At 53.1% G+C, this 23,121-nt stretch overlaps 12 protein-coding genes across 12 annotated transcripts; 8 read left to right on the forward strand and 4 right to left on the reverse strand.

Annotated features, from left to right (window-relative positions):
- Positions 1–124: 124 nt before the first annotated feature.
- On the forward strand, positions 125–1,856 carry VTN00DRAFT_332 (uncharacterized protein; the record flags this gene model as incomplete). The annotated part of the gene is made up of 2 exons (XM_069429624.1): positions 125–624; positions 695–1,856. 2 exons carry the CDS (start codon positions 125–127, stop codon positions 1,854–1,856), a joined length of 1,662 nt encoding a protein of 553 aa, XP_069291040.1.
- A 569-nt stretch (positions 1,857–2,425) lies between these two features.
- Positions 2,426–3,940, forward strand: VTN00DRAFT_333 (uncharacterized protein; the record flags this gene model as incomplete). Its single annotated transcript, XM_069429635.1, has 3 exons — positions 2,426–2,616; positions 2,724–2,739; positions 2,888–3,940. 3 exons carry the CDS (start codon positions 2,426–2,428, stop codon positions 3,938–3,940), a joined length of 1,260 nt encoding a protein of 419 aa, XP_069291041.1.
- Positions 3,941–4,393: 453 nt separating this feature from the next.
- Positions 4,394–5,134, reverse strand: VTN00DRAFT_334 (mitochondrial 37S ribosomal protein bS21m; the record flags this gene model as incomplete). The annotated part of the gene is made up of 1 exon (XM_069429646.1): positions 4,394–5,134. One exon carries the CDS (start codon positions 5,132–5,134, stop codon positions 4,394–4,396), a length of 741 nt encoding a protein of 246 aa, XP_069291042.1.
- A 424-nt stretch (positions 5,135–5,558) lies between these two features.
- Positions 5,559–6,065, forward strand: VTN00DRAFT_335 (uncharacterized protein; the record flags this gene model as incomplete). Its single annotated transcript, XM_069429657.1, has 2 exons — positions 5,559–5,673; positions 5,755–6,065. 2 exons carry the CDS (start codon positions 5,559–5,561, stop codon positions 6,063–6,065), a joined length of 426 nt encoding a protein of 141 aa, XP_069291043.1.
- A 684-nt stretch (positions 6,066–6,749) lies between these two features.
- Positions 6,750–8,544, reverse strand: VTN00DRAFT_336 (uncharacterized protein; the record flags this gene model as incomplete). The annotated part of the gene is made up of 4 exons (XM_069429668.1): positions 6,750–7,648; positions 7,721–7,925; positions 8,003–8,272; positions 8,392–8,544. 4 exons carry the CDS (start codon positions 8,542–8,544, stop codon positions 6,750–6,752), a joined length of 1,527 nt encoding a protein of 508 aa, XP_069291044.1.
- Positions 8,545–9,100: 556 nt separating this feature from the next.
- VTN00DRAFT_337 (uncharacterized protein) lies at positions 9,101–10,261 on the reverse strand (the record flags this gene model as incomplete). Its single annotated transcript, XM_069429679.1, has 4 exons — positions 9,101–9,481; positions 9,534–9,923; positions 10,003–10,145; positions 10,213–10,261. The coding sequence occupies 4 exons, from the start codon at positions 10,259–10,261 to the stop codon at positions 9,101–9,103; spliced, it is 963 nt and encodes a 320-aa protein (XP_069291045.1).
- A 649-nt stretch (positions 10,262–10,910) lies between these two features.
- VTN00DRAFT_338 (uncharacterized protein) lies at positions 10,911–12,749 on the forward strand (the record flags this gene model as incomplete). The annotated part of the gene is made up of 3 exons (XM_069429690.1): positions 10,911–11,047; positions 11,100–12,114; positions 12,186–12,749. The coding sequence occupies 3 exons, from the start codon at positions 10,911–10,913 to the stop codon at positions 12,747–12,749; spliced, it is 1,716 nt and encodes a 571-aa protein (XP_069291046.1).
- Positions 12,750–14,007: 1,258 nt separating this feature from the next.
- Positions 14,008–15,629, reverse strand: VTN00DRAFT_339 (uncharacterized protein; the record flags this gene model as incomplete). Its single annotated transcript, XM_069429701.1, has 3 exons — positions 14,008–14,460; positions 14,548–14,962; positions 15,082–15,629. The coding sequence occupies 3 exons, from the start codon at positions 15,627–15,629 to the stop codon at positions 14,008–14,010; spliced, it is 1,416 nt and encodes a 471-aa protein (XP_069291047.1).
- Positions 15,630–15,973: 344 nt separating this feature from the next.
- Positions 15,974–16,910, forward strand: VTN00DRAFT_340 (uncharacterized protein; the record flags this gene model as incomplete). Its single annotated transcript, XM_069429713.1, has 4 exons — positions 15,974–15,991; positions 16,050–16,122; positions 16,181–16,315; positions 16,393–16,910. The coding sequence occupies 4 exons, from the start codon at positions 15,974–15,976 to the stop codon at positions 16,908–16,910; spliced, it is 744 nt and encodes a 247-aa protein (XP_069291048.1).
- Positions 16,911–17,908: 998 nt separating this feature from the next.
- VTN00DRAFT_341 (uncharacterized protein) lies at positions 17,909–18,397 on the forward strand (the record flags this gene model as incomplete). Its single annotated transcript, XM_069429724.1, has 1 exon — positions 17,909–18,397. One exon carries the CDS (start codon positions 17,909–17,911, stop codon positions 18,395–18,397), a length of 489 nt encoding a protein of 162 aa, XP_069291049.1.
- Positions 18,398–18,907: 510 nt separating this feature from the next.
- Positions 18,908–20,804, forward strand: VTN00DRAFT_342 (uncharacterized protein; the record flags this gene model as incomplete). Its single annotated transcript, XM_069429735.1, has 5 exons — positions 18,908–18,922; positions 18,987–19,136; positions 19,201–19,536; positions 19,588–20,724; positions 20,784–20,804. 5 exons carry the CDS (start codon positions 18,908–18,910, stop codon positions 20,802–20,804), a joined length of 1,659 nt encoding a protein of 552 aa, XP_069291050.1.
- A 580-nt stretch (positions 20,805–21,384) lies between these two features.
- VTN00DRAFT_343 (uncharacterized protein) lies at positions 21,385–22,670 on the forward strand (the record flags this gene model as incomplete). Its single annotated transcript, XM_069429746.1, has 3 exons — positions 21,385–21,516; positions 21,582–22,357; positions 22,430–22,670. 3 exons carry the CDS (start codon positions 21,385–21,387, stop codon positions 22,668–22,670), a joined length of 1,149 nt encoding a protein of 382 aa, XP_069291051.1.
- Between the last annotated feature and the right edge of the window lie 451 nt (positions 22,671–23,121).

The raw sequence follows: 23,121 nt of genomic DNA on the forward strand, positions 1-23,121 counted from the left end.
TTTTGCACAGCTCCCCGCCCTCCATTCCCTCAATTCAAGCTCCGACTACCTCGTCAAGCTGCCCCGCACTGATCCAGCTGTCCAAATCTCTTCAGAAGACTTCGAATTCCCCCATACCGCCACGATGCCTGGATTCTCGCAGGCCACCGACCTTGACGCCTGGAAGGCCCTCCAGGACCACCACAACTCGCTGGGCCGTAACATCGTCCTGAAGGAGTACTTCGAGAAGGACCCCAAGCGGTTCGAGAAGTTCAGCCGCACCTTCGCCAATCCGGCGGACAAGACGGAAATCCTGTTCGACTTCTCCAAAAACTTCATCACCGAAGAGACTCTCTCCCTCCTGGTTAAGCTTGCCAAGGAGGCCGGCGTTGAGAAGCTTCGCGATGAGATGTTCGAGGGCAAGCCCATCAACTTCACCGAGAACCGTGCGGTCTACCACGTGGCCCTGCGCAATGTCAGCAACCAGCCGATGCAGGTTGACGGCCAGGATGTCATGAAGGGTGTCAACACTGTGCTGGAGCACATGAAGGAGTTCACTGAGCAGGTGCGCAGTGGTGAGTGGAAGGGTTACACCGGCAAGAAGATCAAGACTATCATCAACATTGGTATCGGTGGTTCCGACCTGTATGTCTGCCTGGGCATAGCTGTGCTTCGCGATCATTCCAATGTGCAGACAACTAACGTTCGAAAACAGCGGTCCTGTCATGGTCACGGAAGCCCTGAAGCCATACGCTGATCGGAGCCTGACCGTCCACTTCGTTTCCAACATTGACGGAACTCACATCGCGGAGGCTCTTAAGGAGTCTGATCCCGAGACCACCCTCTTCCTTGTTGCCTCGAAGACCTTCACAACCGCCGAAACAATCACCAATGCTAACACCGCTAAGAAGTGGTTCCTGGAGCATGCCAAGGATGAAGCCCATATCGCCAAGCACTTTGTTGCCTTGTCTACCAACGAGGCTGAGGTCACTAAGTTTGGAATTGACAAGAAGAACATGTTTGAATTCGAATCCTGGGTTGGTGGTCGTTACTCCGTGTGGAGTGCCATTGGTCTTTCTGTTGCCCTCTACATCGGCTATGACAACTTCCACGAGTTCCTTGCTGGCGCTCACGCCATGGACAAGCACTTCCGCGAGACTCCTCTCGAGCAGAACATCCCCGTTATTGGCGGTCTCCTGAACGTCTGGTACAGCGACTTCTTCGGCGCTCAGACTCACCTGGTGGCGCCTTTCGACCAGTACCTGCACCGTTTCCCTGCCTATCTGCAGCAGCTGTCCATGGAGAGCAACGGCAAGGCTATCACCCGGTCTGGGGACTACGTCAAGTACACCACCGGCGCCGTCTTGTTCGGTGAACCAGCCACCAATGCCCAGCACAGTTTCTTCCAACTGCTCCACCAGGGCACCAAGCTCATTCCGTCGGACTTCATTATGGCGGCTGAATCGCACAACCCGGTTGAGGGTGGCAAGCACCAGCGCATGCTTGCCTCTAACTTCCTTGCCCAGTCAGAGGCGTTGATGATTGGCAAGACCCCCGAGCAGGTCAAGACCGAAGGTACACCCGACCACCTGGTCCCTCACAAGACCTTCCTTGGAAACCGCCCAACCACCTCGATCTTGGCCCAGAAAATCACTCCCGGAACACTGGGAGCTCTCATCGCCTACTACGAGCATGTCACCTTCACCGAGGGTGCCGTGTGGAACATCAACTCCTTCGACCAGTGGGGTGTCGAACTGGGCAAGGTCTTGGCCAAGAAGATCCAGAAGGAGCTCGAGACCCCGGGTGCTGGCGGTGACCACGATGCCTCCACCAGCGGACTGCTTCTTGCATTCAAGAAGAAGGCCAACTTGGCGTAAAATAGTAACTTCTATGGCGGACAACAAAACACGTATGCTTTTGTGACGAAGAAATGAATGGATGTTTCTGCTTTCGAGATAATGCCAGCTTTAGTGCATTGTTGAAGTTGGACCCATCTCTCGAGTGTTAGTAATATGTTATTATCACGAAAAAAATTATGAAGGTCCGCTCCATGCAAATTGTAGAATATTACCGATTCCCTCGTTTGTGAGTAATGTCAAAGGGATTGTACGGATTGCTTGGGTAAACAAACTGCGTTTATGCCGAGTTCCAAAGACGCGAGATATTTTCTCATCAAAAATTTTCGCGCGAGCAGATCAATTCGCCAGAGTAATAAGTAGAGAGACTGTGCTTTCAGGGGCATCTAATCTATGGACTTGACGTGGCTAGGATTCATGGAGTAGGTAGGTAGCTATGGATCGACACGTACGCCGTACTTAGTACTAAGTAGTTCAGCCGCGGCATCCAAACAACACCTACTCCGCAATAATAATCCCCGACCACACGAGCCGCAACTTAGGTAGTTCGCCAGCCAGCGCTGGTGGCACTCAATAATACCCTCCTTAATATGTCTTTCTCTCATTTTCCTTCGATCTCACAGTTGACTAGTTTCACATACTATTTACTTCTAATTCCTTCGTTGGTATGGCTGCTGCCCCTTGGTGTAGCGGCGGGGAAGGACAAGGAGGAGCTCCAGCGTGGAGGGGTTGGATATAGACATGGACAGCCGGTTCCTGTGAGCTGTTTGAATCGGACAATGTGCGTTGTCTTTGGCTTTGTCCTTTGCATTGTTTACTTGATGCCTGTTGAGTTGAGACTCAACGGCTTGGAATTGCGGCTGGAAGCTGACTGAATCGTGGCGATAGTGATTCCGGAGAACATGTATGTCCGCCCTTCTGAACTGAATTCTTTGTTGTAGACGATCTTTGTCCCAATAGTGTCGGATTATTACTCCTACACCCTATGACTTTTCATTGCGCATACTTTGAGATCAAGCATCGGCTCGCTAACCCGCCAAATACATGCATAGATCACTGACCCCCACGGCAAACTCCAATACATTCCTTTCCCCACCTGTAACGAGACCTTCCTCCCTCTCGCCCTCCACTATGGTGTCTCGGAGACTATCACCTGCACTATCGCCTCTCTACCGGATACTCTCTACCACTTACTCGAGTACTACGTCCACTCGGACGTGCCCCTGACATGTCGCGTGCCTACGGGCCCCCTTGCACCCTCAACCGGTTCCTCTGGGGCCTCAGCTTCGGAAAAGAAAGATAAGGAGAATAAGGATGATGATGAGACTGACGAGGACGGAGAGGCCACAGAAAGCGTCGTCTCAGTCATCGATGACGACGGCCCCTCCTATACCCCCTTGACGATCGCGCTCCAGGGGACTCTGCAACGCAGCCACCTGCACATCTGGACGGACATGAACGTGCTGGTGCACAAGATCAGCTCCGTCATTCCGAGGAGCAACAAGAACGAGAGGCGCAAAGCGAAGACGGCACCGGGATACATTGTCGCGGGAACGGCGTACTCGGTTCCGGAGATTGATGTCTTGCCTGGTGATGAGAACAAGAAGCATAACAAGGAGAAAATGACCACCAAGGATAAAGAGGCCGCTCTTGTTGAGGCCGCTAAGAATCCCTGGGCCCCCGGCCACGGGACGAAGGTCATTCGCGGTGAGCCGCTCACGTTCACATTCCGTGTCAGCTGGGTCGAGGGCGGAGAGGGTGTCGGGTGGACTGTGTCGTCCTCGTCCTCGTCTTCCTCCGGTACCGGCTCTGGCGCTGGTGCGTTCTTCGGCAAGCTGATCTTCTTCGCCATGGCTGCCTCGGTGGGCGCTCTGGCCGCACTTTACTGGGAACGAGGGGGTGGCCGCAGACGCGGTGGATGGAAAGGGGACGGGATCCTGGGTGCCCCGTCCGGCCTTGGCCATGCCAGGGGCCCTAGTGGTGTCACGTACGGCGATGGAGGCAGGATAAATGGGTATGGTGGCTTCGCGGCCGGCAATGGGGTTAGTAGTAGTATGGGAAGCGGAGGATACGGGTATGGGTACCCGAGCGGGAAGAGGGACTGATGGATTGATCAATGGACCTCACTTGATTGAATTATACGACTTACGTGTTATGGCCTCGCGAGGGTGTACTCAATTTACCATTTCTGCATGTATTTATTGACTGGTTGATGTCTTCTCTTGTTTTGACCTCTACCTTAATCTGGTATATACCTAGGAGTACAAAAAGTTCGGATATAGGGAAACGGCGACACATTTGGCGCAATAAATCATTTTTTGAAATGGAGGATAGACACGCATTTCTATTCCCACCTGAGAAATGATAATCTAAAGAAAAACGAAACTCCAAATTGTAGGTAGTTATACATGCCAGCGGAACAGTGGTTATCTCCCGTCGACCGTCCCGTGCAATGGTACACATCCCATCATATACCCTGACCGATATATGTATGTACTTGCCATCCATCAAGTCATCGCGCATATATTTGTTTTTTTTTCTCCCGCTGTTCATATGTTTTACCACCCCTGCGCCCTCATCTTCTGAATCTTCGCAACCGTCTGATCAAACGAGAACTTGAACAACTTCCTCCACCTTTCCCGTCTCAGATCCTTCCGCCTCTGACCCCTTCGGACGTGGAACTTCTGCGCAGTCGCCTGCCTCCGGACGCGGTTCACCACGCACTGGATCTGCAGGTTCCGCAGCGCCGTCGGAAGGTCGACACCGCGGTCCGGGTCGACATTCACCTGCCGGCCCAACTTCGTGCCCAGCTTTAGCTCGACGCGGCGGACGGGCGTGCGGTAGTTGTCCGTCTCCGCGGACTCGCCGACCGCGCGGGAGAGGGAGAGAGGATCCGCGAGGCGGCGACGGGCGGCCGCCGCGGCGCTGGAGCTGGGCGGGTTGGTCGCGGAGTTAGCAGAAGCCTGGCGGCTGCCCATTTTGAGTTCGTTGAGGATCTGGTCGATGGATTCGTTGGGGTTGGATTTGGAGGGGGCGGCATTTGCGTTCTGGGTCTCGGGGGTGGTGGTGGTGGTGCTGTCGGAGGGGGAGGAAGACTGCTCGCTGTTCGCGGACGCAGGTTGTGATGCTTCATTCGGAGAAGCAGCGGAGGAGTTGAATCGAATCGACGGTACTCTCAGGAACTGTCCCCGGACATGATTGATCGGTTGAAGTCTCGCTGCGAGACCGGGTTGCTGCGCATAGAGCAGAGAGGATGCCGGCCTGGAGCGAAGGCACCGGGCCAGAGTGCGGACCTCCATCGTTGCGGCGGATGATATCAATGCGAGCCCAATTGATCGAGGGAACAAAACCGGGATTCGAATTCGAGATCTCTATGGGATCTCCCCCATGAGACCGTGGACAGGTTGTGGTCGTCGACAGAGTTATCCAGACGGTCCCGTTCGAGCCTCGAGAGCTCCGGATGGAAATCTTCATATCACGTGAGGGAGACCCCCCATGTGCCGCCTTACGGCGCCCGCTGCTTGTCTGCCAAAGACTTTCCGAACAGGATCTACATCTTTCTTCCTCTCTCATACATCCTGATCTCTATTTGGTGCTCGCGGTGCGTGCACTCCTGGAGATCCATCTGCTGTTAAGAATCAAGTGTTGCACTTTTATTCCTCAAGAGAAATATCTCTTACTCTTGAAGAGTTCTCCGGCGAGAACTCCTCTACTCCGCAAATTATGTCTTCGATAACAATTGCAACCCTCCCCCGCATGAGCCGGGACGTACTGTCCTCTCTCCTCCTGTCGGCCAGCACCCCGAACAAACTCGCTATTATTGATGTCCGGGATTCAGGTAAAGTCCATATATCTCCAACCTTTTTTATTTTTATTTTCTATTCGACGTAACAACCTTACTGACTCTTCCCTTATCTAGACCACGTCGGCGGACACATCGCCTCCTCCACCTGGGTCCCCAGCGCCAGCCTCGACTATCGAATGCCAGAGCTCGTCCGGACCCTCAAGGACAAAGAGAAGGTCGTGTTCCACTGCGCGCTGAGCCAGCAGAGGGGTCCCTCCGCGGCGCTGCGGTACGCCCGGGAGCGGGAGCGCACGCTCGGCGAGGAGGAGAGCAAGAAGCAGGAGGTCTACGTGCTCGAGGGCGGCTTCGTCCGGTGGCAAGAGAAGTACGGGAAGGATACCCGGCTGACGGAAGCGTACGTGGAGGATATCTGGCAAGAATACTGAAGGGGGACAAATTTTTTTGTTCTCTTCTTTTGCCCTTCGCCCCCACATCTGTTTCTTTGTCCTCTGAGTTGGTCATCGTGGGTGGAGCCCGGGCGACCACACACAAGACAAGCGTTAAACTGCAACTTCAGTGAGGTCGTGAGCAAGCCAGATACCCATCCACGTCACGTCCCTTTGTTTTTTTTTTTCTTTTGGGGTGTTGCTCTAGAAGAGCCGCTTGGTCGGTCGCCTCCCCGCAACCTTCGTTCGTCGCCATGGACAGTTTAGCATACCCGGTCGAGCACTCTCTCGACCACATTGCTTTCGTTTGAATGTTTTGATATCCGAAGGAGTTCGGACGAGTTCTGGTCAATTAGGACAACCTAGGCGTCTCGAGGATGCTTTTTCTTTCTTTGCTCCTGGAAACCAGTGCGCGTCTCTGGCTTATCATCGGCTGCCAGTTTCCGAGTTTGCGTCGCTTGGACAGGCATGAACAGGATCTGGCAGATTCTTTTTTTTCTTTTCTTTCGTTTCAATATGGTTTACTTGAGATACCCGTTATGAGTGACGGCCGAAATTAGAAATATATCCATGTTGCATTGTATACGTACATGTACATTATCACCTGGATTTTTTCTTTTTCCCCCTTTAGCAACGAATCCTGGACGTTTCAGTTTTCTTGACGAAACTGGAACCAGATCATTTTCACGGCACAATACTCCCCCCAAACCCCACTGGCCTCCTTCTCCCTCCGTTTTCTGGAATGATGGCGAGGGCCTTGTATATCTTCCCCATCCCACCACCTCCCTTCTCCACGAGTCTCTTCCACCCGCTTTCCATGTTCTTTCTTCTCTCTTCGTCTTTCACACTTTTCAGGAGCTGCTCCGTCCGCTCCGCGATTCCCATCGAGAGCAGGAAATCACCCTGCTCGACGGGGCCGTGGACTTCCACGCCTTCGCTCGCTTCGATCGCGGCCTCCGCCAGGGCGGTGAAGTCGACGTCAGCACTTACGTCAACCTGCCCCGGGAACGAGAGCGGTGGGACTTTGGCGTGCTGCCGGATCCCGCGCAGCGAATTGACCGGAATCGTCGATGCGGAGCCATAGTCGAGGATCAGAGCCGCGCCGGACGGTGTGCGCCTTACGGGTACCTTTGGGGCGGCTCGTGAGCCTGGTGCGGCAGCTGTGCCCGTGGTGACTTGGGAAGGGCCGCCGCCGATGCGGCGCGCAAATTCGGCCGCGTAGATGCGGCTTTCGGGGCTGATCTCGATGGTCGAGCCCGGCAGGGACTTGAGCGCTTTATAACGCTCCGATATCTCCGGTATCACGAGAGACGATGGCGTCGACGCTTTTGCGAGTGTCAGTTTGAATTCAGGTGCGTCTTTCTTGTTCTCCACCGCTGCTTCCGGGTTCAATGACACCATGAGCTCGCGCCATTGCGGCGTGTTTGAGTGCTTCCGCGGTTGGTGCAAAGTGGTAGGTCCATTTGGAGTCATGATCTCTCGCGGCTGCTGGCTTTCCAGCGAGGGAGCGACGGATTGGAAAGCATGTATCGGGAGAGCATCGAAGAACTCATGAGCGAATATGAATGGGGTTTTATCCTCATCTACACATGACACGATGTGTCAGCTTGAATGGAATTCTGTTTCCGAGAGAAACGTGCATACGGGCAACTTACTATGAGGCAACAACCGAATATCCTCAACCCATATCACCGGCACCCCGATGTGCCTGTTTACGCTCTTGTGTCCGATCTCTGTCTCCTCCATGGGCGCGGCATCCCCGCAGAGGAGCCGCTTCTGTATGTCCCTAAGCGCAGGACTAGCTTCCACGAGGTAAATAGCCTCGATGCTCGATGCGAAACTCTTGAAATTTCGAATAGTCTATAAAAAGAATACCAATTATTATTATTATTTTCATCATCATTGGCCATATATACACATGACAAAGAGAAGCTTACCCGTAACAAATCATCCATCAACGTCCCCCTCCCCGGCCCCATCTCAATCAACTCCACCCCGCTCCTTCGTCTCCCCTGCGCCATCCACTCCGCGACCGTCCACACGCCAACCAGCTCCCCAAAGACCTGCGTGATCTCAGGTGAGGTGATGAAGTCGCCCTTCTTCCCAAAGACCTCTGTCCCGCCGGAGTTGCGCGTCGTGTAGTATCCGCCCTGCGGGGAAGTGAGGCATTGGCGCATGAAGGCCGCGATTGAGATCGGTCCGGTGGTCTAGAATACATCAATGGTAGTAAGTAATTTTATCTTTATAGCAGGATAGGGATATATTTTCTGGGGGGGGGGGTCTTTTTTTTCGGGTCTGCGCGGGCGCGCCGTAAGATAAAACATACCTTGATCGCCTCCGCGAGCGTCTTCGCCAGCGGGGTGGACCATTCTCTCTTGTCAAACGTCGACGAGCATCGCTGGAGACCGAACCGCGGGAATTGACGTCGCCGGTGTCTTCTGAGCAGGTGCGTCACGGCGCGTTTTGCTCCATAGTTCATCTTTCTCCGCCAGTGCTCTCTCCGCAGCTGTCTCTCTGACTCCAGAATACAGGGCAAAGCTAGAAGTTGCGGCGGTTCTTTAGATCTCGAGGATTGGAATCTTGATGAGGAAGAGAAAAGGATCCAATCTAAGTACAAACTACAGCGAAACAAGAAATCGAGATTCGAGAGGTTAAATAATGGTACAGTGCAGAATGACGAGAAAAACAAATCAAGCCCTTCGGCTGGGCATGAGGGAGAGAGACCCCAGATTACTCCGCAGACCGAGCTCCGCATCCGTTCACGTGATATCAATCTTATCATCCACAAAAGAGACTGCGCAGATACTCGTACACGTCGTCATAACTCAGCCGGCGAAGAGACATCGAAGTGAGAAATACAGCCATATGCGCCCATCTGACTTCCGACCTTTTGTGCCAAGCCCCAGATCCCAGCTTCTTCTATTCTTGTCTTACCGTTGGTGACTTTTAAACTCGCCCGGTACTGGCCAAGGCTTGTCTTACCACGTTTCCTGGAAAAGACCCGTGATGCGGTTACCAGGTAGAAACGTTGACGCCTACCGGAAACCTCTGCCCTTGTTTCGCGAGTCTTGGGCCGGTGCGTCGATCATCATCTCATCACTGTAAAGTCCCTTTTCTTCTTTAGCGTTCCCAGAGGCCCGGTTACCACCACGACCATTGTAGTGGCCATTAGCCCTTCTATTGTTATAGCGCGCGTTGCCTCCGTCACCAAAGCCGTAACTTCCGTCTTGGACTAGAGGATCGGCTCTGCGATTCTGCCGGCGCTCGCGATCCGCTTGTTCTCTTAGGCCATTGAAGGAGGTCTGTGAATTCTGCAAAGCACGAGGGCCGGTTGGAGGATTAAATGCGCTCGAGTCCTGGACAATTGATGCCGCGCCAGTAGGTTTCAAGCGTAGCGAAAGGATTCTGCCATCGGCCTACTACCTGTCAGTCTCGACTTTCGACAGCGTGGAAATGAGCAATGCCCACCTTTCGGTTGTTGAAGTTTGCGACCACGTTCTCTGCGCCCCATTTCTCCGTAAAGGCCATCTCCGCAGTGACAGTCGGGTATTGCGACGTAATTCTACAGCTCACCATCTCCCCTCCGACGGGTTCAAAGGCGGATTGAATGTCTGCGGCGGTGGTACCGGGCGCAAAATTGCTCCCTAAGACGACAAATGGCCCCGAACCGGCACCCTTGATCGTGAATCCAACATCATTATCGCGGACGGTCGCCTGTCCGTTCTGTGGCTGAAGTGCAGCGGCCAGACGCTCTTCGTTCGGGCGGCGTTTGTTTACGGAGGCTGGGCGCGAGGATCCAAGGGAGCGCGCGGATGCGAGATTGTTCTGTTTCGGTTTGAAGGTGGCTGACGCAGATCGCTAAAAGTCGAGAGAAACAGGAATCAGAACCTAAGTCCGCAGAGCTATAGGATATGGGGGGGAAAGGGTTGCGCGTTACCTTGACCACGCCGATCCTGCTCGCAAGGCTCCCGGGTGTCGGAGTCTGTTTCTTGCTGCCAAAGCCCGAGCCAGGAGCGCTGACTCGTCTGTTCTTACCTAAAATCTCATTTGCGAGAGCCTCGTTCTTCCTCTTCTGGCGATCTAAATGTCACAAGGAAAAGTTAGGAAACACGCGTCTGAAGATGGAGGGGCGCTGGGTAGCTTTTACCAGCTTGGATGATATCGTCGAACAGACTCGCTTGGTTTCCGGCCGCCATTGCTCAGCAAATCTCGCGCGCGAGACTGGACACGGGACGAACGGAGTCGGAAGGACCGCAAGATTTCTCTCCAAGCGCAGTGGTCGACTAAAGGAGGGGAGAGAGGGAGGCGTTGGAGGCGAAGAGCTTGCGGGGAGAGAGCTCCTGTTCCGTCTCTCCAAGATCGCCGAGCTGAGCGGCCCGTTTGGGACTAAGGAGCTGCGGGCACATCTGGGCCCTCACCTCTCTCGGCAACGTCCAAGCTTTTGTATAACATTGTTTTGAGGGTGTGCAGTGACAAAAAAAAAAAAGAAAACGGTGTTTGGTGAACCACTTTCCATGGCTTCTGCTGTCCCCTTGATCTCCTGCCCTTTCAGCTGTGCTGGCGGCGGCCTCCCATCGTCGGTTCATTCCTGCCTCAAAACTCACAGCCATGTCGGCTTTCATGGCAACTCCCCTTTGGAGCTCAGCAACCGGGCCGGTTGTCTGCCGGCTGTCTGTTGTCCAACCTCAGTCTCTTGCCGTTCAACGTGTGAGGGAGTTCAACTCTATCTGTCCATTGTAACATGCTTGGGATCACGAACTCCTTCAGTCTACCCTGCCACGCGTTATCTGCATATCTTGTTGTTTGGTCGTGCTTTTGCTGCTATATTCACATTTTCTAGCCCTAATGACTACTATACCCGCAAGATGTGCTGGCGATCCCCTGGATGATAAGTCTTCAGTCAGCCCCAGCACGCCTGTTGAGAGCCGGCGTCGGCAAAACTTGTCTATGCTTTTTCGTTCGTCCACCAGGAGGAGCAAAAGGTAAATTCCTCCATCTGAGGCTCTACTTGCGGTGTTGATAGCTTCATCTCAGTGTCTCAAGTCCTGCAACCTCGCCGCCCACCTGCGAGGAAAGAATTCATTATCCAGTGTTCAATCCGCAGGACCCTCGACATAACCCTGCGGCAGCTTCTTCCTCATGGCTTAGGAGCGGCTACAATGTTTCCAAGACGCCGAGTCCTCAGAAACCCGCGCGTTGGGTGCAGGATCTGCCCGGGAGGTCGCTGCGTAAAGCGAGGTCAGGCTTACTAGCATTAACTGCCGGAATGCGAACCCATTCGACTTTTCGGAGTAAGGCATCGAGAGAAAGCTTTCCGGAGATTAGCCCACTGTATCCGCTTCCTGAAGGCTTCAGTGTCGTTCCCGGTGGATGTGTATTTCCGGCTACAGTGTCTGAGGCAAGCACCGAAGAGGACCCTGACTTCGGTGTCCAAATTTACCGTACCTGTTGTAATTGCGAACGACCATTCTCTTCGTCGAGCTGGGGGAGCGATGAATCCTGCGAGGTCAAGCTCTCTTCTTCGTTGGCACTAATTGGCCCGAGTGCTCTGTCCAAAGCGGACCTCGGCCCATCCAGATCTACTACTAATTCATCCCGCAAGAGAGAAGATGATACTAGTTCCAGTCAGGAATTATATGTCGACACCAGCACATCAGATGTTCTAGAAAGAAGGCAAACGATCAAGTGGCACGACGGATATGTCAAAAAACCGGTTCCACAGGTCGACTCCGACTCTTCTGCAACGACCGGGTCCACGTCCAGAGACACGCAGCAGAGCGACGGTTTCCAGATCAGCGACGACATGGTGCTAGAACCCTTTCCACAACTTGAGTTGTCAAGTTCGGACAGCAGTTCAGGTGTAGCCCATTTTGAGCAAGGGTCCGAGTCAGCATCACCAGTCTGCTTGGAACGTACGGAGAGTTTGAGAGGAGCACCTTCGACAGATCAAAGTCCGCGGCGGAGATCGTCAGAGTCAATGGACGCCATTGGGAACGAGCTCAGCGAGGAATTGCGGCAATATGTTGGGGCTATGGAAAGGTTTACCGCGGTAAGGGATTCGTGAGCTAACATAACGGTTTAAATATGGTGGTAGTTTTTTTCTAACTTTGAGATTACCAGCATGGGACATCTGGTGTATCAGCTCCCCCATCCGCTACTACGGACAGTATTGCCGACGATTCATCAGATCACGCCGCTCTTGGCCGCCAGGCGGATAAGCAAGCATCCAGTGCGCCTCGAGACCGTCAAGAAGGATCCAATTCTAGCTCTGACGGATCTGGAAGCACCAATCCAAGCGGGCCCACTGTGGGAGCGAATGCTTCTCAGTCAAGCGATCCTACATCCCCAACTGAGACAGATCCAATGTCTGACAAAGATGAGTTCTTCCTTGTTGACGGAAAATCGGGCGATTATCCCCCTTCTAGGGGTGACAACCCAGTGAAGACGGAGAAAAGAATCGTCAGCGACGGTAGTATCCACAGCGGTCCGGGCCTCGACCGTGATCCAGGAAATAGAAATCAGTTTGTGCCCGAAGCAGTTGGGCCGGGAGGGCCTCTTCCGAGGGAGATGCAACGCAGGGACAACCGGGGTGTGATCGAAAGGAACTCCAGCGACTCTAGCGAAGAGTACATAGCTACTTATCAGATGCTGAGGAGGCGTTTTCGTTCATGGAGTGATGATTGAAGGTCTATGGATACTCTTTTGGTCATGCTCACTGACTTATGAACCGTCCCTTGCGCGTGTAACCACGATTCATTCTAGCGACGACATTTTATTTTGTATGAATAGCATGATGATAGGAGAACGTCTTTCACAAATTAACCAACTTGCCTTCTATGGATGGCAATACAAGCAGGTCGCCCTGAAATGGTAAAGACGGGTGAAACTTTCTCTCTCCCAGCTTGGATAACTATATACTCACCTAAGTACATATTAGTAGAATCTGGAGAAAGCTTAACAGGCGGATCCGGAATCTCTTACACAGAATCGCTATGCAGTTTACTGTCAATGGAAGTCAAGGTCCAGCAGTCCGGTGCTGACTACGGGGGGCGTGCCCGTATGCACAGAAGGGATCATATGCTATTCACTACCTTGAATATGACGAGCCTTCCACAACCCTTGTAAATCTCCATTTGTCGTGCCCTGCCTTCGACGCGGACAATCTGGATAGGACAGAAACAGGCACTGTCCATGTGTTCAACCCAGCTACCCAGATAGATGCAGTCATCAAGCGTCATGACTTGGTTGTGATGCGTGTTATGTATTTCTCTCTCTACCATTATTTTTCTGAATAATGATCCTTTGACATGCTTAGTTAGTTCTCTTGATTTATTTCTCTGTTCGTTCAGCTTTCTTGTTTTTGTGCTAAGATATTGGTGGGACGCTGCTTGTTCTGAACCTGAACCAACCTGCTTGATGGATTGATTATCTATGGAGGAACGGTCCAGATGGTTTAGGCTTGGTTACCCAAGGTATGTCTGAAGCTCGTCCGGATAGTCTCCTCCATCCACCTATCCAGCTAGGGGAACGTCCTTGTTGGTCGGTCCTTGATGAGTTCAGTTTGTATAATTTATCAGCGTCTGTCTCCATCTCTATCCCTATCGTGATCTCTTGGGTCGAGTCTTCCAATATGCTTGGATTTTCGTATGTATATGACCAAGACATTGACAATATGCTAACAAATCGCAGTCAAGTAAACATCGCGCAGCAGATATACCTATCTTGCTGTATAAGAAGAAAACCGAATTGCGTAATTCACAGGTTACCGATATTCAGCAAATACTAATATAATTTATACGTCTCCCAACCGTCAACTCCACGGAGCAAGGATGATCCTGCAGGATATATCGCATAGACAAAACCCATATCCACTCATCTTCCGCCGTTTCTTTATCTTTTTCACTTCTAGCATATTGCCAAGAAGACATGGTCATGTCACCAATCAACCCAACCTTAGCGTAAACCCTGCCCCAGCCTCACCACTATCCCCTCCCGGCGCACCGCCAAACACACCCGCAAAGTCCAGCCGCGGCGCTTCCTCCCCGCGCTTCGGCGCCTCGGGCGTCTCCCGCCGACGCCGCCGCTCCATCCCTGCCTTGGACGGGAATGTCGGGAACATTTCCTTGGCCTTTGGCCGGGGATCTTCGCGGAAGTAGGGGTGGTTGAGACACTCTTGTGCGGTAGGGCGAGAGGCGGGATTCAGTGCTAAGAGGGACGAGAGGAGGCTTAGGCCTGCGTTGGTGAGGTAGGGGAATTTGGAGCGGGGAAGTAAGGGCGGGTTTGTGCTTGAGCCGGAGGTGGACGTGCTAGGCGGAAGGCGGAGGGATTTGGCATTGGGAAGGGAGCGGAAGTTGGGCCAGGTTTGCTGCGTTGGAGGCCCAGCGAGGGCGAAGATCTGACAGCATGTCAGCACATTGGAGTCGGGGGGGGGGGGGGGGGGGTGGAGGTATGAAAGTGCTGTCTGTAGGAAAAGAGGACGTACCTTCGACACTTGGTCGACTTCGTTCTTTCCTTGCAGTAGTGGCTCCGTGGTGAGGAGTTCGCCAAATATACAACCGATACTCCACATGTCGATCTCGGGTCCATACTTCTCAGCGCCCAGGAGCAGTTCTGGAGCTCGGTACCAGAGCGTCACAACCAGCTGGGTCAGCTTTGGGGGCGGGTCTCCATAGTATCTTGCCATTCCAAAGTCAGCAAGCTTAATCTCGCCGCGATTGTTCATCAACAAATTTGATGTCTTCAAGTCGCGGTGCATGATCCAGTGCGAGTGCAGGAATTCGGTTGCTGAGATCACCTGTAACAGCAGCGTCTTGATCTCCGATGGTAAAAACGGTTCGCGCATATCGTCCAGAAGGGTCTTCAGGTCGTGCTCGAGGAAGTCCATGACAAGGAAGACACTGTTATTATGCGGCGGGTGAGGTGCAATGCCCCGTGCCGGATGGTTAATGATCCTCTGCATCTGAAACTTTTCAGGGGGATAACGGAATGTACTATTAAAGGGAATAGAGAGGCTTACTCGTCCATGCTGTTTCCCATCACGATCTCCCGTAGATTGACAATGTTCGGATGTCTGGCTTCGAGTAAAGTCTGGATCTCCCGCAAGCCAGTCACCGGAAAGCCGTCGGGGGAGTTTTCCATCTTGAGCTTCTTGAGGGCGACGATTTCACCCGTCGTGATATCCTTCGCTCTCGAGACCCATCCATAGGAGCCCTCCTCGATGTGGTTCAATCTCTCAAAGTTATCGACGTGCCTGCATGGGCCCCATTCAGCCGCAGGGAAACGCAGCAAAACGGACCGCTTCTGCTCGAGTTCTGCAGGTGTTTCTGGCTCTTCAGAGACTCTACGACGCTTCGCCGGTCGCTCTGTATCTCCATTGATCGGTTCGCCTCGCTGCTGGAGCGTTCCATTGGCCGCTAATTCTTGTTGTGCTTGGGCTTCTTGCAGCTTGCGCTGCTTCTCTGCCTTGGCACGTTTCTTCTCCTCCTTTTCGCGTTTGCGCTGCGCAATGGCAGCCTCTGTTTCGGGGTCATCGTCCTCCCATCGCGATTTCGCCGGGGCCGACATCCTTGAGCGTCGTGTCGAGGTCCGGGAGGAGCAGTCGGACGCAGTATCTGGATGAGAGTGTTCGGGCGCGGGTCGCGATCAGATGTTCCGGAACGGATCTATTATTTTGATGACGCTATGGCCGGCTGGGGAAGAAGCAGCGCGCCTGGAAGCGCCGAAGCCAAACCCCGATTTCAAAGCCACCCCACTTTATCGCCGGCCATCGCGAGCGGAACATGAGGGGCGATTCTATGGAATTAGAATAAATCTACGTGCCTCTTTCTTTTCTCGGAAAATTTCCATAGAATCTGCAAGAATTCTGCTACACCTTTGACCCCTTGTGATCATCTACACCAGCAGACACCATGATAGAGCCATTCCAGGTAAGCTTTACAGGGCGCTGGTGCGCGACGAGCACTCCGATTTCTAATACTACCACAGACGACCTTCGCGGTCCCAATGACCTGCGAGGACTGCGTAAAGGACATATCGAGCTCTCTCTACAAGCTTCAAGGTAATTCAAAACCGTGAAGCTGGCTGAACCAGTCACGACAAACTGACACCCAAGCAAGGGATCCAGAAGGTGGATGCGAACCTCAAAGACCAGCTTGTGCTGATTGAAGGCACCGCGGCTCCCAGCGCTATCGTGTCAGCTATTCAAGCCACAGGTCGAGATGCAATCCTCCGCGGCAGCGGTACTTCAAACAGTACGTCTTGTCATCGGAAACAGACCCCCTTGTTAGCTGGCGTTCTCCTTGCTAAGAGTCCGTTCGAACCTGAACAGGCGCTTCTGTGTGCATATTAGAGACGCACTCAAATGCCGTGTCAAACAAGATCCGCGGCCTCGCGCGTATGGTTCAGGTTGGATCAAACATGACCCTCGTCGACCTCACGATCAATGGACTTTCCCCCGGAAGGTATTGGGCAACCGTTCGCGAGACGGGAGACATCTCACAAGGAGCAGCTTCTACGGGAGGAATCTGGGAGGCCCTGAAGAGCAAAGTCCTCGGCTCTCAGGAGCCCAAGGAGCCCAGGGGTGTGTTCGGAACTGTGGACGTTGATGAGAAGGGCAAGGGAAACGTGTTCCTGGACCGGCCAGTTGCTGTTTGGGAGATGATTGGACGGAGCATGGTCGTCTCGAAGAACAAAGATGGTCCCTTCAGGAAGGATGATCCTGACACGATTGTCGGAGTCATCGCTCGTAGTGCGGGAGTGTGGGACAACGACAAGATGGTATGCTCTTGCTCGGGGAAGAATGTGTGGGAGGAGCGGAAGGAGCAAGTTGGCAAGGGCATGGTATGAGAATCTATCCATGGCCGGGTATACTAAAGAGCGGATGATGGTTGACTGAGTCGACGGGAGGATGTACCGGTCTGCGCGAGCTGGCTGTCACCCTTCCACCACTTCTGCAGGCTCACAGAGTCGTTTTAGCGAAGTACAACGCATGGGGAGGGTACCATGTGGAAGGGATTGTTTGTCAAGAATTGCTAGCTGCTGTTTTATACCGACACACGTACAGAGTGGGAGGACAAGGTGACGGCAGACATAATGTCAATGCTATTGCCAAGACGCGACAATACCACGAGATCCGAGATAGGTTTTAATCCAATAGAATCGGAAAGTCTCCACAGCCGCTTTCACTGCGAGACTGTTCTGGCCACTCAAGGATCCCGAATAGGTTCAGAATAACCTCCGGGAACCCTGTCTATAATATGCTTATCCCGGTGAGAATGGGATGTTTAAACAGCCATGGATGTATGAGACATACCAGTATCAGGACTTATATTACATGACACTGACCCGATTACTCCATACTTGGGAGGTTTATTGTGAAGCAGCCACGGCCTGTACACAAACGCTCCAGAGTCCAGTGGGGTCTTCCCCGGTTGAGTTTCTAGGCCCTGAATTGTAAATACAATACCTGTAACATAGATGATGCACAAGAAGCAAGAGGAAAGCTGTCATCGCGTGGTGAACCGTCAGATATAGAACCATGTGGTGCAGTGTGGCCGAGCCCGCCTCAAACCGCGGGCGTGTCAAAAAGCGCTGTGGCTGGCCTTGAGTCTCCTTGTCCCTGGCAAATCCCGAGGAAACGCCGCTGATCCGATGTGGCGTGAACGGTGAACAGCATTGAAGAGGAGCATGATTCGTGTACCATGAGTCTTGGGGAGAGGATGTGGTTGTATCTGGAGAGATGTTGAGAATACATAGCGGGCTTGAGGGGCTGGGGAGCCTGGAGAGAACCACTGGGGTTGACCCGCCGTCCTCCAGCCCCGGGACGGGCCTTGCCTTAAGGCTCCATGAGCCCGCAACCGCCGTTCTTCAAGCCAACCACCGTCGCTCGCGCTATGTCGATTGTCGCACGAGCATACGAGCGCCCAGGAGACAATTCGATGCCTCCACGCCGAGTCGCAGCTCTCGCGGACAAGGATGTCACGGGCCTGAGCCTGGAACGCTGGCTGCCATGTCCATTCAGGAGCCAGAGCAGGCTTTGTGTCCCTCGCTCGGCGCATAAGTCTGTCCCTTGGCTGCGTCCCGGTTATTTTTGTACCCTCTCGTACCACGGGCATGTTATCTTGGGCGCTTCCTGCTCTTCCACTTGCGGTTTGTCGCTCGCTGCCATTCTCTGCTTCTGCAATCCCTCGCAGGCTGGCCCTCGACCTTCCACTCCTTTGGATCTCACCAATTCTGCAAGTAGAGCAGACGAAACGGGCCGGACTTTCGCTCTCGCGCCACTCGATTCCTCTCGTTCACTCATCGACAGTACCGGCTTGGGATCACCCAAGTAACATATCCTTCTTTTTGCTCTGTTGCACTCAATATTTTGTACCTATATCGCCTCTATTTGCCATAATAGCTACGCCATCGGCCTAATCACTGCACTAACTCGGTCGCTCCGTTGTGTTCGGCCCTATCTCACGCCATATCGCAGCTCTCTCGAGACTCATGACCTGCTATAGCTCTGCGTAGGGCCCCGCATCATTCGAGTCCCACTCTAGCCGTGCAGCAATCACTGCTCATCACACGCCAATATTCCGCCGGTCTCTGGGCTTTTAGACGCTTGGCTTCTGCGATAATCGGAACATAAATCTTACATTCCCCGTCAGTGCGACAGTTTCCACGACTCGAGTGTCGTGGACGATACGGACCACCGAGGCGGCATCGGGTTGGTGGTTGGTTCCTTAGAAGGTTGCGCTGCGGGGAGCTATCCCAGGCCGACGGTCGCTTTCGCACCCCCTGTCAGCACCCAACCAACCTCGGTGAGATAGACGTGCTGTATCCCAGCAGCGCGCGCAACAATGTCGCTGAAACAGGTATGTTCCTAGCTATACATGCAGAAGCTCCATATGTAGCAGGCTGACTTGCATTTTGCGTCAGGAAATCGAGACCTGGGTTCAGGCTCTTACGCATTACGACAACAATGAGTATGACGAGGCGCTCAAGGTTTTTGCCAATATTGCCGATACGTCTAAAATTCTGTTTAATTGTGGTGTCATTCATGCGACATTGGGAGAGCATGAGAAAGCAGTATGTGAATCAATAGGTGTCCATATACACTCAGCGTGTCCAACGCTAATAACCTTATGTACAGGTCGAGTGCTATCAACGCGCAGTGAGCCTGGACAATTATCTTGCCGTCGCCTACTTTCAGCAGGGCGTCTCCAACTTCCTTCTCGGCGACTTTGAGGAGGCATTGGCCAATTTTAACGACACTCTCCTCTACCTCAGGGGTAATACGTCGATCGACTATGAACAGCTTGGACTAAAATTTCGTCTTTTCTCCTGCGAAGTTCTCTTCAACCGTGGACTATGTTACATCTACCTCCAGCAGATGGGCCCTGGGATGCAAGATCTAGAATACGCGGCTAAGGAGAAGGTAACGCCGGACCACGACGTCATTGATGAGGCAATCAGAGAAAGGGCAGAGGTATGCATACCAAACCAACCATCTAGGCATATGCTAACATCAGTTAACTAGGGGTATACTGTGTTTTCCATTCCAGTCGGCGTTGTCTACAGGCCGAATGAGGCGAAAGTCAAGAATCTGAAGACAAAGGATTATCTCGGAAAAGCGAGACTCATCGCAGCCTCCGATCGGAATAACACTTTCACGGGCTTCCAAGGCTCAGAGTTGAAGAGAGCGGCTACTGTTGCTGAAAGGGCGTTGGACGATCGGCCTGCTGAGAATATATCTTATGCAGCGACAAATCTGGTACAGAAGAATCTGACCAGCCGAGCCAGACAGCAATCAGAACCGCCGATCGCCCGAAATACGTTTCCACCCACACCGCCACCCGATTCAGATAAAGGTGCTCCTACGAGCAGCAACGGCTCGTCGGCTGGCGGCTCCGGTTTGACGGGGCGCGCAGCGTCGGTACGTGCTGGTCCTCCTCCACGGCTAGATCTTGAAAGGCCAGGAGCAACAAATGGCCGGACAGGAGGGGATATGCCGTCGATGGAAAAGCTGCGCATTGGAAGGACGCGGACTGCATCCGAGTCTCGGGTTCCAGCCTCGAGACAATACGCAACAGCACGAGGGCAAGGCCGTGATGCTGGTAGGCAACCATATTACCGAGATCCCGCGTCAAGGAGGGGATTAAGCGAGTCTGGTTTTATGACAATGAACGAGGAAGTTTATTCTGACGATGTGTACGACCTATATATCAGTCCCCGCTCTACAGGCAATTCTAATAGGCGCGGCGCGCCGCGTCAGCAGCAATACATCGATGAAGAGGATGAGTACGCTAGCGACGTCTATGAAGATGATATCATCGAGGACGGCGAGTTTGAGATTATGGGCGCGCCGCGGACCCGTGCGCGCGGAGGAGATCGTGTACGGGCCCGCGGTGGTTCACGCAAACCTGACATCCGCAATTTTCGGGTCAAAGTCCATGCCGCTGATGATATCCGCTATATCATGATTGGCCCAACCATTGACTTCGCTGAATTTGAAGGCAGAATACGCGATAAATTTGGGTTCAGGTCCCGATTGAAGATACGAATGCGGGATGAAGGAGACATGATTACAATGGGCGACCAGGATGACTTGGACTTGCTTCTAAGTTCCGCAAAAGATGCCGCAAGGAAGGAGGGCAGTGATATGGCCAAGATGGAGGTATGTACACGTCCCCAAATGTTCAATGAAAATTGTGAAAACTGACACCTAGTTCCTAGATATGGGTCGAAGAAAAGTGATGAATCGATCTACAGTTGTCTTGCTTGTTCTCTCGAATATGTCAATGCATCCTTGTCAGCATGGTTAAGCCTCAGGTGTTTGGGGAGAAGGATTATTTTGAAGTTACCCAACTCAATTATTCCCGTATATTGTTATATCCATTTTTACGAGCGTTTGGCATTTGATAAGCGATATGCTTGGGCTGAATACGACAGGTGGATTGGGCTATGTCGAATACTTTGCTTTCAGATTAGACCAGTACCGACTTGGTTAGCACTTAGAGATATGAGTTAACAATACAAAAATTTTCTAATGATCAAATAATGGCCTCTGAGCCTCTAGGACGTAGAGATTGGTTATGTTCGGTGGTCTTGACCTATGATCATGCTGCCCGATCTGATATCAGCTTCTAGGGCTAGTCCAGTCACGAGCTGCTCCATCGGCCCGTACGAACCAACCGCGCAGAGATCTGCGGTCCCGACAACTGACGTTGAAGCTCGGACAGCTTATTGACAGCTGTCCGGTGGTCCAAAAGCTACAAAAGTTTCTTAGCTCCCTTTGCTGCAGCTTGTATAAAAGAAACAAGAAAATGCCAGAACGATGACAAACCTTACCCCCGTTGTCAATCAACTCCTTACGGAGGCTCGCTCCTCACCACTAATCCCCGAGCCTGGATCTCGCCGGCCCTCGACGGAGACGGTGGATGAGTTCCTCAAGGAAGCATACAGAATAGTCGGGCACCCTTTGCTTGTATACGCAGATCCAATTGCTCTTGCTGTTCTAACATAATGACTTAGAATTCCCACATAAACTCCCTCCTCCGCTACCTGCAGTCCATCCGTCACTCGTACCTATCTACGACGCCTGCTCCCTCGGCCTACCAGCGCCAGCGCCGCACGCCTTCCTCGTCGTCACTCTCCTCCCTACGCGCAGGCCAGCCGCAACACAAGCACCTCACCGACGAAGAGCGCGATTCGATCGACTCCTCGACCGCGATACTCCTCCGCGACCTTTCCTCCTCGATCGCGAACCTCTCCTCCGCGGAATCCCTCCGGCAGGAGACCGAGTTGACCCTCCTGCGCAAGAAGTACGGTCACACGAACAACATCCTGTGGCGATGGGCTGGTGGTTCTGGGGCCCTATCCGCGGATGGTGCTGACTCTGCCAGGACTCCCGAGCAGGAGCGCGATGAGGAGTCCGCGCGCACGATCCGGACCGTGCGCGAGAGCGTCCTCTGGTTCCTGAGGCGCGGGCTCGAGGACGCGGCAGAGGTGCAGCGTGGTATGGTGGAGAAGCGGATCGAGAGGGTGCGGGAGAAGGAGAAAAGTGTGCTGTATAAGGCTGGTTGGTTGGAGAGGGTCCCGAGTGCGGGGCCGCAGGAGGGAGGTGCTGCAGCTGCGGAGAGGTTTGACGCGGCGACAATGCCGCCGTCGCTACGCGGACATGATGCTGCGATGGATGAGGGCGAGATGGCTGATATCGAGTCGCAGCTGTCGCCGGAGCAGTTGCAGTTGTTTGCGGAGGAGAATGACTCGATGTTGAAGCACTACGAGGATACGCTGAGTAAGGTCCAGTATGTCTCACACTTTCTTTCCCATCTCTATTTGGTGTTTTTGAGGTTAAAAAAATCTAACATCTCCGCCAGAAACGCCGAAAAATCCCTCCTCGAAATCTCCTCCCTGCAACAGACCCTCGTCACCCACCTGGCCACGCAGGAAGAATACATCAGCCAGCTCGTCACCGATGCGGCAACGACGCAGACGAACGTCGGTCGGGGCAACAAGGAACTCAAGCGCGCCACGGAACGGCGGAGCACCGCGCAGGCGGTCTTCTGGGGAACCGTGGGCCTGTGTACCTGGCTGGTTGTTTGGGATCTTATTTTCTAGGGTGGATGTGCGAGGGGGTTCCTTGAGGTGTGTCGTATATGCATATCCGTTAATATAAGAATTGTATAATGTAATTTGATCAAACTATCGTACTTTAGCTTTTGATACCAATCAAAAGTTATCTAAGGATCGTAATAAGCAACATGTACGGATGGATGTTCATCAACTTTCTTTTGATCCGCACAGATATACCTTACGTCACGCACATTGCTAGCTTGCCTACAAGCTAATACAGTAGTAGTACATGGGTACTTCTGCCCAGACACCTGGCATACATGGAATAAGAAAAGGCTGCAGTACAGCCTAAAGATGCCTGATACCCCACAGCCGAGATCTCCATTGTATCTACAAGTGCTACTCCTTACCGCTTGGCCACTCCGTGCGTTGCTTATTGTCCCTCTGGTTGATTTATTAATAGTGCACCTAACCCGGCTGGCCCGTGAAGCGCGCC

Source organism: Thermoascus crustaceus (genome assembly GCF_041956765.1).
Source record: "Thermoascus crustaceus strain CBS 181.67 unplaced genomic scaffold VTN00scaffold_1, whole genome shotgun sequence".
Classification (NCBI taxonomy): domain Eukaryota; kingdom Fungi; phylum Ascomycota; class Eurotiomycetes; order Eurotiales; family Thermoascaceae; genus Thermoascus; species Thermoascus crustaceus.